Genomic DNA, 16,844 nt, shown 5'->3' with positions numbered 1-16,844 from the left:
TTGCCGCCGCCGCTGGCAATAGACGAGTTGCATAAATGCCAGCAACACTGTAAAAAGCTCCAAAGTGTTCGAGCAACACTGCGCTATGCCGCCATTGTGCATGAGGCGTACGAGAACAAGCATTACAGACGACGCAAAAACACGGCAACGGACACGACGCTCGTGCAAATAGAGAGAAATACGAACGTGCCATAAACTTTTTGCGTTGATGTAAGCGTTTATTCTGATTCTGCAAGTATGTCACAGCTATCACTATCGCTAGTTTTCCCCATCACCGGATGGAAAAACGACTTAGCCGTGCTACCACCACTGTCGGATCGCAGCGTGCGAGATTTTTATGAAGGACGGTCGACAGTGAAGCGGAGCTTCGAACGAAGTTATAACTTCCATGCGGAGTCCTACGTCGACGTGTCTGCATTGAAAACCAACGTTCCTCAAAGCAGGTAAATGTTTTCTCCTGCCGCATCGCATGTTAACATGTGATAAAAGACCCTTTGCAGTTATTTGAACGTAAAGGAAATCTTACGACTTTGTTCAAGCTTGCTTTTAAGAAAACCTAAATTATTTATAAGTTGGTGCAACAGTTGATTAAGCCCAGCGCGTTTTATTTATTTCCAGTGCTGCCCGTGTCTTCTTGAAGGCACCATGCTACCGCAGCAAAAAGAAGAACGCGCCGCCATATAACGTGATGATCGCGCTAGAGGGGACGCGCATCATTGATGGAAGCTGCGACTGCCCTGCAGGAAAAGTCGCGTGCAACCACATGATGGCTGTGTTGAGGACGGTGATGCTGCTGCAGGCGAAGGGATTCTCGGAGGCGCCGGATCAGCTGTCCTGCACGGATTTGCCCCAGCAGTGGAGCATTCCTCGCAGAAAAAAACATCCGAGGATGCCCGCTTCAGTCCGTGGACTGGCGCAAGGTGAAAGAAGGCGCAACTAGCGCGCCAAAGTTCGCCGTGCCTAAGGAGCGTCGTGTACGCCCAAGAAATCGGCAGGAGCAGGAAGAGGCTAAGCGAAAGTTCGCCCGGGAGTTACTCTCGTTCGACCCGGACAACGATTTCGCGGAAGCTCTCCTGCTGACCGACGAAGGCGATACGGTGCAATCACGGTTCGGGCTGGTGTCATCCTTAGCGCCGCAGAGTTACCAGCAGTCTCTGCTGCCGCACGGCTTCAGCGTCTGTCTTTCAGGACTACAGCCAGCAAAGGAGTGTCACAATCAAACCGTTCCGACTGTCACTTTTTTTGACAGCTGCACAACCTGGAGTCCTCCGACACACCTTGAGAGAAGCTCCATTATGCAGGTCAGAGTCTGCTCAATGCCTTTGCCGGGAATGGCATTGAATATCCCAACTGCTGTGTGTTCACTGTTGTGTCATCATCACATCTAATGTCCTAATTGGTGCACGTAGGTGGGCATATTCACATGGTACCTGTTTAGTAGGTTGTATTGAGGAAAGATGTAAAATTTCAGCTACCATGGATGCTTCAAATATTTTACTTTACTTTCCAGGGTTTAGTAAAAAGTTTTAAGTAACCTCCTTAAAATTATCACCTAGACATTCATAAAAACATTATGTAGACTGTAATCAAGAAGCATGTTGTACTTTTAATTTTCATGTCTGTTTGCTATGTTGCATACAGGGAATACGTGTGACTCCAGTGGCAGCTCAAGTGCTTGAAAAGGACACCCGACAGCAGGCAAAAAGTGCAACATGGCAGCAGGAGCGACGATTTCGCGTGACGTCGTCCAAATTCGGTGTGGTTCTAAACAGGAAGGAGTGGACTGCGAAGGGCCTGCAGAACCTCGTGGCTGCCAGGGACCTTTCTAAAGTTGCCGCAATCAAGTTAGTACTCTCTTGTGTCCTTGTGAACCACTGAATAAAGTATATATCTCATTGTGTAAAGACGGTAAAAAAGTAGCAGGCAAACTGCAGCATTCTGCTAAGTTTATGTGCCTTTCATTTTTTTTTCAGTTATGGCATCAAAACTGAACCACTTGCCGCTCAGCGCTATGAGGACGCGTTGCGCCGACTGGGCCATGCTCCTATTCTTAGCACCTGTGGATTGCTGGTTAACCCCGCCTTTCCCTGGCTGGGTGCGTCGCCCGATAGGATTGTGTACGACCCAGCCGAACATTCCTATGGAGTTGTGGAGATTAAGTGCCCTTACTCTCTACGTGACCACAAAGCATCCGACCTTGAAAACGCTGAATTCTGCTCTGTAATTAGGGATGGTGTACCAAAACTAAAGAGGGACCATCAGTATTATCATCAACTGCTTGGTCAGATGGGTGTGTCTCAGTTGTGCTGGGGTGACTTTGTCATCTATGGAGCAGATTTTATTTTAATTGAAAGAATAAGGTTCGATGAGAATGAATGGAAAAATGCTCGAGAGAAGCTGGATAACTTTTACTTCAACACTCTGTTGCCATACCTATCGAGCACTGTGTAATGCAATAGCACGGTGGAACCTGAAGGGACTGGGAAAATATGTTCCATTTAACAGGAGTTCCATTTACTGAAAGGTGAACATGAGTGCAGAATACAAGCCAGAAACCAAGCATTGCAGAGGCAATAGTTCGTTTAAGCAGTAGTTCCATTTGACAGATTTCCTTTTACTGAGAGTCTACTGTAGTTGGTATTGGTTCATGTTGAAACTTGATAAAGCATGCACACAGACATGAACACAAGGAGGAAAACACGCACTTGTGTTCGTTGCATGTTTTCCTTGTGTTCGTGTGCGCCGCTTATCCAGTTTCAACATATATGGTAATGTAACCTGGATTGACTATTCACTGGCAACAATAATATACGTTCAATGTGCTTCTGAGCTTCTATTGTGCAATGTTTCGTAATTCACGGAGTTCAATTTAATTGGAGCAATAAGAGACACTGTAGTGGAGAACTGCGGAAACTTAAATCACTTCAGTTGCTTAATGTGCAGCGAAAGCTAACACATGGGCCTCTAGCCTTTAGCTTCCTTAGAAATGGGTGGCATAAGCTGGGCCCAATGATTTACAATAAAAGCTTCTTAATTTGGAAAATTGGATAATTCAGACACATTCTGTGGTCCTGGCTAGCCTATACATTTTTAATAGCGTGAAACTCATAAATTCAGTAATATTCTGCCACAAATTGCATAATTCGGACAATTCTTGATGTGGGCCTAACATGAAGCGCTGCAATTGTGATAAGCAAAGCGACACACCAAAAAAAGAAAACGTCGCTTCCATCTGTTCTTTGAGTAACAACGTTTCTGGTTAATTTCAGGTTAGCACGCTTTGGGTTAGTTAAGACTGGAACGCCTTAAGCCGTGGTGACATTGGGATTTAAGTCACTAATAGGAAAACAGCAGCTTTTAAACTGCTCCTATGCAGAGTAGCGCAGGATTTATGATGACGTAGAAAATAAAGTTAATTGATTAAATTAATTAGTTTGTTTTCTTGGAACTTTTGATAATTTGGAATGCACACTTCTTCCCGTACCGTTCGTATTAACATGCTTTTACTGTATTACATTCTACTCTTGAAGTAAAGCTCAAGTGTTCTCAAATTTTTCTGGTGTTCTGTACACCTACGTCCACTCCTTGTGTTTTCATTTAATTGCTTCACTGAGCTCGTGACCAGTGTCCACTGGCACACCACCATGACTGTGCGTTTGTGTATGTATCTTGATACTTTGTTTTAGCTAAAATTGTATTCGCAGAAAAAGCCTGTCTTGCATTTTCAGCATGTTCTCCTCCAGGATCTGCTCCATAGAGCAAAATGTTGCTTCCATCACTGATCTTTTTATCCAAAAGTTATAAACCAGCTAGCCAAAAACATTTTGCTGAATAAATTGCAGTCGTGACATTGTCATGCTGAATGCTAAACAAAATGCAATGCTTGAGTGCGTGTTATTGTTGATATTAAAATATTTCAGCTGACCAGGGTAAGCATTCCATAAGCATTATTCACGACATTGTGCAGCATGCCATTGTATATATATGCATAAGAGGCTTTTTCATACTGTTTTATGCCGAATAGAAAACACCGTTATATCCATATGCTATGCTGGTATCACTACATGCAGAAAACTGCAAAATGGCAAGTAGGGCTGGTAATGTTTTATTGTATTCAAGAGGATGACACCAACATAAGGAAGCCAGCAAAACAAATAGAATATCACATCAGTTTGTACCTTGATAAATGATGCCTGGAAGGCATGCACAGCCCACACACAATTCACTAAGGGTACACAGAAGTGAAGAGAACACGACATCAAGAGGGGAAAAAAAAGTACATTATGCAACAGTTTGTACTTTATTTAAAAGGAACAGCTGAAAGGCAAGCTCGGACCACACTATATTCACTAAGGGTACACCGAAGTGAACAGAGCAAGACATCCAGAGGAAAAAAAAAGTGTACATTATGCAACAATTTGTGCTTTGTTTAAAAGGGACGGCTGGAAGGCAAGCTCGGCTCACACAATATTCACTAAGGGGAAGAAGACATCAATATGAAAAGTGTGCATATTAAGCAACAGTTTGTACTTCATTAAAGAGAACAGCTGAAAATCACGCACAGCTCACCCATGACATAAAAAAAGTGTACATTAAGCAACACCATGAATAACATCAGCTTGTATCTTCTTTCAGAAGTGGTGGCTGGAAATTTGTCAGGAAGGCACTCACAGCCCACATCTGATTCGCTAAGGGTGCCAGGGAGATAGGAATCGACCGGTCAAATATGTGGTACCCCTTAATCTTCTTGATTTTCCGCTCCACGTGTATTCTGATTGCAGCTATTTCTTGAGTTTCCTCAACTTCCTCAGGAGTAAATTGTCCGTGCATTAGGAACGGTGGAATATTAAGCATGACTTGCTTCTCCTGCAACAGGTCTTTTATTTTAAATCCTTTGTCAGCCATCACTGAGTCACCTGGATCAAACTTCAGCTTTAGAAACCCACTCCTCTCTACACACTCTCTGTCAGATGTGCACCCAGTGAATAGTTCAGAAACAAAAGTAAGTACACCATGTGGGGAGATGCCTACAAGACCTTTCAGCGTATGAGCAGACTTGTAATTAGAATATACCTGCGACTGTGTCACGAAAGATGTTGGCACGTCACACCTGATTTCGGTGGCGTCCAAAATGACTCGTGTTGATGGATACTTCTCCTTAAACGCAGACGGCATGGCAGCATCAATAGCTCGTCGCGATATCCACGTTGTTATTTCTGTTAACTGCAAATACATGAAATCAAGTATTGTGGAAAAAATTCTTGACACTGTAGATGCAGAGATGTTAAACAAATGGCCAAGGTGTCGGTGAAATAGGCCCACTCTAAGTTTTACCAACACAAGGAAGAGCTGATTTTCAATGCTGACCTTGTGTTGCCGACCGCGACTGTCATGATTTTGTAGGTCACTCCTCCTTGTCTTGCGTACAACATTCTCCCCATTCTCCCCAAAATCAAGGAGGTCCATGAGGGCAACAAAGTGTTGGTAAGTGGGAAGTCCAGTGTAAAATTCTATATCCTCGTCACTCTCTTTAAATCTTTCAGCTCCAAACGAAGGCACTTCTTCCAGTCTTTCTATAGTCTTTTGCGCAGTAATGAGCTCTGAACGAATTAATTGTAATTCCTTATTTTGTTCTTTAATTTGCTGCTTGAGATGCTCATTTGTCTCTCTTGTTGCATTGCTTGTAGTGAGCTTGTTTTCCAGGAAAGCAACTGTTTCTTCTAAGGATTTTATTCGCTGCTTCAAGGCTTGATTATCTGCCAGAATCGCTGCTTCTCGTGCTTTGCTCGCAGCCAGCTCATTGTCTAACACAGAAATACTTTCACTGCATGTGCAAGTATTTACAGGAGCTTCTTCTGGCGACTCATGGTTCAAAGGCAAAGTGGTTCCTGCATCTTCAACATTCAATACATCTATGTTGCTCGCATCTCCTGCATTCTCTTTATCAGCTTGGTTACAATCTACCTCTCTTCCAGAGGGAAGTCCTTGGACACTAGCATTACGCTTTCGTTTTGAAGTAACCTTATGAAGCGGTGCCCGCTGGGCCGGTGGTTTCCTTGATGGTTTTACTTGCTTGAATGGAAACACGGAGGGTACAGCAGAGGAGTGCAGGTGTCTGTAGCCATTCGCAACATTGGCAACGAAGTCAGTCTGAAGAAAATGGAGCGAGCAGACCTTGGTGGCTTTGCAAACTTTGAAAAGTGGGCCTTCGTCTCGCCTGATCGCTGCAATCCACTTTTTGTATGTGTCCTCGTCTCTCGGAAACCTGTGATATGACACCTGCAAATGGAAAATGCTCACTTTCATGATTGGAACATAGCTCCACAGTGCTCTTTTAAAAACAAAATTGACATGCAATGCAACAAAGTTTAGGGTTTTAAGCACTTGACAAAGCTGCACAACTACGGTTTATGCACATAGCAGCACTGTTGCAAATTTTTTTCTACAGTGCCCATAAGCGCACAGATTTTTCACATACCAGTATAGGATATCTTTCGAATCTCGGTGAGGACAGACACAAAATGCCATTATTTATCGGCGAACAGCATTCGACAACAGCGCTTATGCATTATCAAGCTGTCAGTTGACATTCAAGGATACGTCTCAAATTGTAGGTTCACACACAATTCGATATATACCTCGACCACATAAAGGTGTAGCCTGCGAACAGCGAGAAGCAGATGGGTTTCGCCGGCAACATGACTGCTCCGAGAAAGTTTTGAGACATATTCGAAAGGCTGCGTCCACCCACGAATGACCTCCGTCCATAAAAAAAAATGCGTGCACATATCACGGTAACACAAGCATTCATTTTGCACTGTGACTAAAAGATGCAGTGCTGTGATTAGCGAGGCAAGTTATCAAAAACGATGAGGCGGCACTGTGACTAGAAGATGCAGTGCTGTGCTTAGCGAGACAAGCTATCAAAAACGACGAGGCGGCGTCCGATGAACAACGCGTCGCTTCAGGTTTAAAGATATTTACCTAAAATCATATCGCTAAACTGCATCGAGATCACTTAAGATTAACCTGTCGCATGTCGAGCGACAAAACTAAGGTTTTGAAGAAGACGTTTATCGAGCACAAATAAGACGAGGGGTGCAACGCAGCAAGACGATACTTACTTTGTTTCCGGACTTGTCAAAACTGCCAAACTGTGTGCACAGTGGTACACAGCAGTTTACTGGCATGGTGCCAGATTACACTGGCCCGACAGCTGCACGTATTCGCCTGAAAGAACGCCGCGCCGAGGATTGCGCACGCCGCACCAGCCAAACTTACGAACACGGCACGGCACTGACGGTGGACCACTCATGCACAATGGCGGCTGCCGGATGCTTCCTGTACAAACGGACAGATGGCGCTGCAACAAATTTTTTTTTGCAACTCATCTATTCCTGTGACAAACCACCTTCGCGGGCAGCGTCTGCCCCCAGTAACGCATAGCTCAGCCGCGCGAGCGTCGCGCCCAAACTTGAGCTTGGATTCCCTATACCAGAGCAAGTACGACGAAGGAACTCGCCCAAACTTACGAATTTTGGCCGCTGAAAGACACCTTTCCGCCGATTTCGCAATTTCTGAAGCCTGAGCGCACCTAGTAAAGAAACAATGCGCTTCTTGGTGACAATGTTTATTCCCATCAAAGAACAAGTGAAAAATTTCATGAGTATTTATTTTCCTTTCATTTTCAAGGTGTTCTGAGGAAAATATCACAAACAGGGAAAACTGCACAAAATATCTGTATTTTGGAGATTTATTTCTTCGGACAAGTTTCGCTGAGGATAATAAAACTTGGCATAAGGACGATGATATCAGAGCGTTAAAAAAACATGTTTCATCCCTTCGTCATAGGAATCAGTATAACACGTTAGTGAAACGTCGCTTACAAAAAGTAGTTCAATGTTGATTGTACATTGATAAATGAGAGCTCGCACAATGTCTGCTGGTGTTTGGCGACTCTAGCACTATTTAATGCGGACGTACCTGCGTTGACGCCTGGTGGCACATCTCCATCCCGAAGACTAACGTCGATGGTCAAGATTAAACCTTTCATGTAGCTGAAGTAGTCAGCATAAACCCGGACACAGCGTAAAGTGAATTCCGCGCAAAGATGGCATCAAAAAGCACATAATCACTAGTACTCGATATGTACTCATAGAAAGCGTCGTCATTGGAGGAGAGAAGCAGCAAGGTGTGCGCTCTCCAGTAATTGGGCAGCCTACACTTCTGCTCACGCAATAGACCACATAGCTCTTAAAGTATGAGGCCAAGTGGATAAACCGCATTTTTCTTTTAAAATGTCAGTTTTTTTTGTTTTTGGTCATGTTAAATGCGCACTTTTTTGCTGCATAAATTTTCTGTCTACGCAGTTTCTTCCCAAAGATACAAGCAAAAATGGTAAACCACCCGTCATCTACGAAACCGAAGCTGAAAGTGCCAGTTTTGTGTGCACCATAAAATTAGCTTGATATGTAGTACTTTGTTGGTTATTTCACAATCGTGTCAAGTGTGAACATGTAATAATGCTCTAATAGCATTGTAAACCCATCATTTTGAATCATAAAAGTAATAAACTTCTCTCCAGGTGGACGCACAACGTCGTACACCTCAAGGACACTTATGTGAGCCTGTAAATAATTAAATATGCTTTGTATGATGCTCTGTGTCAGTTTAATAATGCCAACAAAAGCACATTTGATATTTTGAAGCAAGTTGGCTTCGAGCCTAGCCTCTACACTGCAAAAACTTGCCTCACAAACGATCGCCACCGCATCGCGAAATCGTCCTATCTGATGCTGCAAAGAAAGATAGAAAAGAAAGGGAACTGGCCGCTCGAGCAATGGCACCGAAGAGTAAGGTCCAGGATGGAACTAGCTACAAATATCGAGCATTTTATGGCTCTTGGTCACCTTGTGTAAGCGCTGCACATGTTTCAAATCTTTTTTGTTGATTTTCTCAGAACTAACACTTTTTGTATTTTTCCGTATGCGAACATTCATAACGTTTTTGCTAATAAAGACTTTTCATTAAAACTTGGCACACTTCCTTATCACATTAGTCGGTGTGCACTAGACCTCAATAAGGGGATTATGAGGTGATGCGAAGCAGTGTTTCGGCATGTCGAACCCGCGTTTCAGAGGTGGAGTGGAGAGGAGGAGTGGGGGAGATGTTGAGCGGAAAGGGGGTGGGAGTGGAGAGGGGGAGTGGAGAGGAGGTGTGTGGAGAGTGTTTGCGCATGCGCAGTAAGGGTGGTCACGGCGTACACGACCACCACCGGTTTAAACTCCGCCATAAGATGCTTCGCATCTAATAAGCAAAGTCTTGCCACAAGATTTACAATGGCCGCCTGTTATACGAAGGTGTCCCTAAGGTTAGTGCATAATATTTTGGTTATTTATTCACTATAACTTCTTTAGTATTCAGCTGGTCTCATTTGTTTTCGTTCTTTGCATTGGCCAAAGCTTCTTTTATGTCTCTGGAAAAAAATGAGGTTTTTTTGTTGAGTGGAATTTGAGTTAGGACTGTTCGCGTCAGGGCCACTTTTAATGAAATGTCCAATTATGAAAAATTAACAAAATACAGAATTTGATTTATAATGCTAACATCCTCCGAAAAGGGTCTGCTTTACAATGTAGAGTAATAATATGTAGTGATTATCGGTTTTTAAAATTTTGTTTCCGACACTTCGCCTCATACCTTACCTTAAGGTAGGCGAGAGGCAGAGCTCGTAGCTTGAGCCGTGAACGCGCGAAGACGTCCCCCTGCCCACAGGCGTGTCTCACCGCACGAAAGCGATCACTCAAACTGTATTGAAACGAAATGGAGTGGAAATCGGGGAGCCAGCCTCCACGGCGCTGAATAGGGCACCTCGATCTCAGCGTTGAATGAAGTGTAGAATGGATAGGGCGCAAACAGGGGCGCCAGTGAAAGACGAAGACGAGGACGGTTGTTGGTGCTCGTGCTTGCTCCGTTTCGGACTGCTGGTCGCTGAACCTGTGCTGTTTATTCATTAAACGCTCCGCGGACTCAACGCTAAACGCGTACCATCAAGTGGTGGAGAGTGCTGGTTCTCTTTTGCACCCTGGAACTCCGCAACCGGACTCTACCTTCCCTGTCAACCATGCCCGACGACGTCGCACAGCAGCATGCTGCCACACCCCCAGCTCCTCGCTGTCCCGGTATTCTAAGGGAGCGCGACCCAGTCATCTTCAGCGGTACTGATGAGCAGGACGTCGAAGACTGGCTCTCTTCGTACGAAAGAGTGAGTGTCAACAACAAGTGGGACGATAACGACAAACTCGGCCGCGTCCAGTTCTACCTGAGAGGAGTAGCGGAACTCTGGTTTAACAACCATGAGGCTGAGATTACCACCTGGGCCTCTTTCAAAACGACTTTCGCGGACGTATTCGGCCGACCGACAGTGCGCAAGCTCCGCGCAGAGCAGCGCTTGCGTGATCGCGCCCAACTGTCTGGAGAGTGTTTCACTTCCTATATTGAGGACGTCGTAGGCCTCTGCCGCCGCTTCAATCCTGCCATGTCCGAGGCCGACAAAGTCAAGCATATCATGAAAGGCATCGAGGACGATGCGTTCCACATGCTTGTAGCCAAAAACCCTCAGTCACGGACGTCATTCAGCACTGCCAGAGCTACGACGAGTTGCGAAAGCAGCGCATTTCCACACGCCGTCCTAGCTTCGACACGACCAGTACGTCAGCACTCACCGTTGGCGCCATCTCTCCGGACCCGATGGTGTTGACTCAACAAATCCAGCAGTTCATCCGAGAAGAAGTTGCGCGACAACTGTCTCTTGCACCCTTTCTCCCAGGCAATGCTCATGGGCTCCCCTCGTCGCTGCGACAAACCATTGAGGAGCAAGTATCCGAAGCCCTTCCACCTACGCACCAGCCGCCGCCTGTATCTGCGCCCTTGACCTACGCTGACGTCGCGAGAAGGCAGTCACATGCGCTGCCACACGGCACGGACTCTGCTCACTCCTCAAGTGCATTCTACTCAGCGCAGACGCCGGCAGGCCCGCCCGTTCCACTTTATCGCCGTCCTGTCACCCCTCCTCATAATCCTTGGCGCACAACGGACAACCGCCCAATCTGTTACTACTGTTGTCTACCCGGCCATGTCGAGCGTTTCTGCCGCCGCCGCGTTGCCCGTCCAGGTACCGTTGACGCAAGTTACAGCTACGTCCGTCCACAGCCACCACAGCCGATGCCCTCCTACGCTACTTCAGACACCTCTTCATCCAACCGCCGAGCCTTCAACTCCCGTCGATCGCCGTCCCCGCGCCGACGTTCGCTTTCGCCAATGATTCGTCGTCCCTCGCCCGTCCGAACGGAAAACTGACCATCGCAGTTCCGGAGGCAAGAACTGCGCCGCTGTCGAAATTTACAAGACCTCGTTCTCAACCTGCTAACGAAATAACTGTCTTCATTGAAGGTGTTGCCGTGCAGGCCTTAGTCGATACGGGAGCTGCTGTGTCTGTGTTGAGCGAAGCAATGTGCCGCAAGTTAAAAAAAATTACGATTCCGCTTTCTGGTCTTTCTCTCCATACGGCAACCGCACATCCCATACAACCTTCCGTGACGTGCACCGCTCGGCTACTCATTCAGGACGTTTTGTATGTCGTCGAATTCGTCGTCTTTCCACACTGCTCGCACGACGTTATATTGGGCTGGGACTTCCTTTCCACACATCATGCCATTGTTGACTGTGCCCGTGCCGAACTAGAATTATCAGCGATCTCCGACATCGATTCTGGCAAGTCATCTTTTCCTCGCGTCGTCGTCGCCGCGGACACGGACATCCCACCTATGTCTTCTGTTCGGGTACCGATCTCCTGCGACTATGCTTTCTCTAGCGCCATGTTCACACCGTCAGAAGCATTCACTTCTCGTAAGAACTTCATTCTCCCCTTTGCTCTTGTCACGATCGAAGACTCCTGCTCAAGCATTTATGTCACGAACCTGCTTTCGGTCGCAGCCACAGTATTCCGCGGAGAATGTATAGGGCGTCTTGAGGAGATTGATTCTGTTTGCGCTAGCCAACTGCTCGATCGCACAACAAGCCTCCAGGTCGCCAGCGTTGATCTCGTTACCACGTCCAACACATCTTCCCTAGACGCTTTCCTTCCATCAATTGATTCGGACCTTCCTATTGCTCAACGCACCCAACTCTTGAAGTTTCTCGACCGCTTTCGGACGTCTTTCGACTACAAGCAAACCAGTTTAGGTCGAACGTCTGCCATCGTCCATCATATAGACACCGGCAGCCATGCACCCCTGCGACAGCGTCCATACCGGGTCTCTCACGCTGAACGCCGAGTTATTGATGACCAGGTCACTGAAATGCTTAGTCGTGGCGTTATACAGCCGTCCCACAGTCCTTGGGCCTCCCCGGTGGTACTTGTGAAAAAGAAGGACGGTAGCATCCGATTCTGTGTTGATTATAGGCGCCTTAACAAGATCACACGCAAAGATGTCTATCCGCTCCCCAGAATCGATGACGCGCTCGACTGTCTGCAAGGCGCGGAGTTCTTTTCTTCACTGGACCTTCGATCGGGCTACTGGCAGGTACCTATGGATGAAGCTGACCGCCCAAAAACTGCGTTCGTAACTCCTGACGGCTTGTACGAGTTCAACGTGATGCCGTTTGGCCTTTGCAACGCCCCCGCCACCTTCGAGCGTCTTATGGACAACATCCTTCGAGGTCTCAAGTGGAACACGTGCCTTTGTTATCTGGACGACGTCGTAGTTTTTTCAAAGGACTTCTACACCCATCTTCTGCGCCTCGCAAGTGTTCTGGAATGCCTCACACAGGCTGGTCTACAACTCAATATGAAGAAGTGTCACTTCGCCGCCAGGAAGCTCACCATCTTGGGACATGTTGTCAGCAAGGATGGCATTCTACCCGACCCTGCAAAGCTCCGCGCTGTCGCCGAGTTTCCCAAGCCGTCGACCCTGAAAGAACTCCGGAGCTTCATAGGCCTATGCTCATATTTTCGGCGATTCTTTCGTGATTTCGCATCCATAATGGCCCCTTTAACACGCCTACTTGCTGATAGCCAAGGTGTCATGGCATGGTCTTCCGCTTGCGACGCCGCATTCGCGAAATTACGTCGTCTCCTGACATCGCCACCGATTCTCCGTCACTTTGACCCAGACGCCCCTACCGAAATCCACACGGACGCCAGTGGAGTCGGCCTTGGCGCTATTCTTGCTCAACGCAAGTCTGGCTTCGACGAGTACGTTGTTTCTTACGCAAGTCGCACTCTCACCAGAGCTGAAGAAAATTATTCGGTCACGGAGAAAGAATGTTTAGCCATCGTTTGGGCAATTACAAAATTTAGACCTTACGTATATGGCCGCCCATTTGATGTCGTGACTGATCACCACGCCCTCTGCTGGTTATCTTCACTGAAAGATCCATCTGGTCGTCTAGCTCGATGGGCATTACGTCTCCAAGAATACGACATCCGCGTCGTCTACAGGTCAGGCCGTAGACATTCAGATGCCGACGCTCTTTCTCGCTCTCCCCTTCCCCATGACTGTGGCAACGGGTCTGTTTCCAGCTACGATTCTGCGGCCCTTACACACGCTGACATGCCTTCTGAGCAGCGTCAGGATCCTTGGATAGTCTCTTTAATGGAGTTCCTATCTAAGCCCTCACCACGTACCGCCACTCGCTCGATGCGGCGCACAGCTCGACATTTCACCATCCGCGATGGGCTCCTATACCGCCGCAACTATCTATCTGATGGTCGCAAGTGGTTGTTGGTGATTCCTCGCCACCTCCGTGCCGATATCTGTGCCTCCTTTCACGCGGATCCCCAATGCGGCCACGCTGGTGTAATCAAAACCTATGCACGCCTCCGGCTGCGGTACTACTGGCGTGGCATGTACCGCTTCGTACGCCAATACGTGCGTTCATGCTCCAAGTGTCAGCGCCGGAAGAGCCCCCCACGCATAGTCACTGGACCGCTCCAGCCGTTGCCTTGTCCCTCCCGGCCTTTTGATCGCATCGGAATTGATTTGTACGGCCCCCTTCCGTACACACCAGACGGGAACCGCTGGGTGATCGTCGCTATCGATCATCTGACACGCTATGCTGAGACTGCCGCGCTGCCAGAGGCCACATCACGTGAAGTCGGCTTATTCATACTTCGCCAACTTGTTCTTCGCCACGGCGCGCCTCGCGAGCTACTCAGCGACAGCGGACGCACGTTCCTCTCTGATGCCGTACAAGCCCTCCTCCGTGAATGCAACGTTGTGCACCGGACAACCAGCGCCTACCATCCACAAACCAACGGAATGACTGAGCGCTTTAACCGCACACTAGGCGACATGCTGTCCATGTACGTCTCCGCTGACCACACCAACTGGGACCGCATACTACCCTTTGTTACGTACGCTTACAATAGCGCTACTCAGTCTACGACAGGATTTTCTCCCTTCTTTCTTCTTTACGGCCGCGAACCTTCCTCATTTATTGACACCATTCTTCTGTACCGCCCGGACGCTTCAGAGTCCACAACTCTATCTGAAGTCGCCACCTACGCCGAGGAATGCAGGCAGCTCGCACGTTCCTTAACCGCACAAGACCAAGCACGCCAAAAGGACCTCCATGACGCAAACCTGCCTCCCCAGTCATATTCGCCTGGAACATTGGTGTGGCTTCGCGTTCCCTCCTCTGCTCCTGGCCTTTCCACAAAGCTACTGCAGAAGTATGAAGGCCCCTACCGCGTCCTAAGTCAAGCCTCTCCCGTCAACTATGTTGTTGAGCCCGTTCAACCATCCGCAGACCGGCGCCGCCGTGGCCGTGAGATTGTTCACGTCGACCGACTGAAGCCCCATTACGACCCACCAGTCGTCCCTGTTCCTTAAGTCGCCAGGATGGCTCCTTTTCTGCGGGGGAGTGATTTGTAGAATGGATAGGGCGCAAACAGGGGCGCCAGTGAAAGACGAAGACGAGGACGGTTGTTGGTGCTCGTGCTTGCTCCGTTTCGGACTGCTGGTCGCTGAACCTGTGCTGTTTATTCATTAAACGCTCCGCGGACTCAACGCTAAACGCGTACCATCAGAAGGAACATTGGCATCGAGGCGCCCTAGCGCTGAGACTACCGAAGAGCGTCATGCCGGCGCCCGTTAGTGTCATGATGCAATAACTCACTTCACATCTCCAAGACGGCGACACCGCTCCACGTGAAAGAGAGATGCGACAGATGTAAGGCGCGTTTGTAGAGGTGCATGCATGAGCGTCGGTGGCGAAGTTGGTAAACCGCCTGACTCCCACCGTCGCGGACCGAGAGGTAGTGGGTTAGACGCCGCCGACGGAACTCTTTGTCTTCTAGTTTTTTTATACGTATGTGGTTTAGCAAAAGCACCGAAGTTTCAAAGCAGATTTTTCGAAAAGGCCATTTTTTATTTTTTAAGATTTCTCTGACAGCAGTCAACGTCTTTGTTTACCATACCAGGTGAAAAAAAATACGCTGCATTATTTGAGTTTCTAAGGAGTTAGAATGCGTCAAATCTGACCAACTCAGCCTAGCGAAAGTAGAAGAATGGGCCAGTTGGTGATTCATGATGGAAGTATACTGCGCGATCTTCCCGTCTTCTTGTTGTCCGTGTTGTACACCACTCAGTACACTTCGATCAGCCTAGCGGCCGCACTATTCCCTTTGTGCTGCAAATCTGATGCAAGTTGAAATGCACGCGACATAATAACGCAGCAGCTGTTCCAAAGCACTAAATGCGCAGTTAGGTTGCATGGCGCAGCAAGCTCTGTCTTGTGATCTGCCGCTTGGCAAACTGGAGTAGACGACCCGTAGCGACGGCCGCTCGAGACCGCAGGCGGTCACATTAACAGTGCCGCTTCGACTGCAGGTGAACTCTGCTTGCACGTGAAAACGATGCTAAGAGGGCGAAGAAAATAAGTACTAGCTGTACCACTGTGAAAAGTAGAAGCTGGAAATTACCAAGAAGCTTCATATTGTAGAATTAAAACTCTGCCGATAATTTTGCTCTGAGCGCGTTCAGTACACCAAGGGTATGTTTCTTTATCTCCTGCTATAATAGAAGGCTCAGGATATTGTCATAATGTGTGCTGAATACCACGTCTGCAGACACACAAGAATACTATGAATTAAAAGGCGGTAACTGACCAAGTCTGGTGAATTATCCGACGTTTCGGAACTTCGGAACTGTGTACGGGTTCGTTGTTCACTGAGCTAGACTTAACAAGGAGCTTCAAAATTCAGTGGGCAGTCCAGCGCTAGTCCTGTTCTGTGTTTTCCATCGTTTTCCTCGTTTTTTCGCGCTGCGTCACGTTATTCGCGAGATGAACCGAGGCCCCCAAACCAACAAGTTGTTGCTAACACAGATTCATTTGGGACTCCAGCGCTAGTCTTGCTGTGTGTGGTTCTTAGTTGTCCTCGCTTTTTCGCGCTGCTTCAAGTTATTCGACTTGAAGTCGTTCTCAGTTAAGTACAAAGTAGGGGACGCAACGAGCGTGAGTTAATGGCAGCCATAGTCCCTGTTTTCCTATTCATTGTCGCTGGCGTCGACTGAATGACTCTACAAGCCGGCGGTATGACACGTTATTTCCCTTGGCGACAATAGCTGCATTATCTCAATAAAAGACAGGACTATGCACACGCTCGGCAATGCGTTCGTCGTGCGACTGTTATTTGTCACGTAAGGTTGGTGTTCCTTGAGGCGTCGGGAAAACTTTCCTCTTTCGCCAATATATACTTGACGGCAATTAGCGCACGGTACCTTGTACGCGACCCCTGGGGACGATTTACATGGAAACCTGTCTTAGATTCACGAGGTGGTTTC

The 16,844-nt window shown here is 47.6% G+C and overlaps 1 protein-coding gene across 1 annotated transcript; it reads right to left on the bottom strand.

Moving 5' to 3' along the window:
• Positions 1-4,220: 4,220 nt before the first annotated feature.
• LOC119382223 (uncharacterized) lies at positions 4,221-7,192 on the bottom strand. The gene is made up of 2 exons (XM_049412750.1): positions 7,125-7,192; positions 4,221-6,279 (listed from the first exon to the last, which is right to left on the bottom strand). Exons 1-2 carry the CDS (start codon positions 7,188-7,190, stop codon positions 4,615-4,617), a joined length of 1,731 nt encoding a protein of 576 aa, XP_049268707.1. The 5' UTR covers positions 7,191-7,192; the 3' UTR covers positions 4,221-4,614.
• Positions 7,193-16,844: the final 9,652 nt, after the last annotated feature.

Source organism: Rhipicephalus sanguineus, chromosome 2, assembly GCF_013339695.2.
Source record: "Rhipicephalus sanguineus isolate Rsan-2018 chromosome 2, BIME_Rsan_1.4, whole genome shotgun sequence".
NCBI classification, from domain to species: Eukaryota; Metazoa; Arthropoda; class Arachnida; order Ixodida; family Ixodidae; genus Rhipicephalus; species Rhipicephalus sanguineus.
The sequence above is the reverse complement of the archived record's forward strand: the minus strand, read 5'-3'. Positions and strand labels throughout refer to the sequence as shown.

Coding starts and splice junctions, on each gene's coding strand:
- LOC119382223 (XM_049412750.1), bottom strand. CDS start 7,190: ATGCCAGTAAACTGCTGTGTACCACTGTGCACACAGTTTGGCAGTTTT. Junction 6,280..7,124: donor TTGACAAGTCCGGAAACAAA/GTAAGTATCGTC, acceptor TTCCATTTGCAG/GTGTCATATCACAGGTTTCC.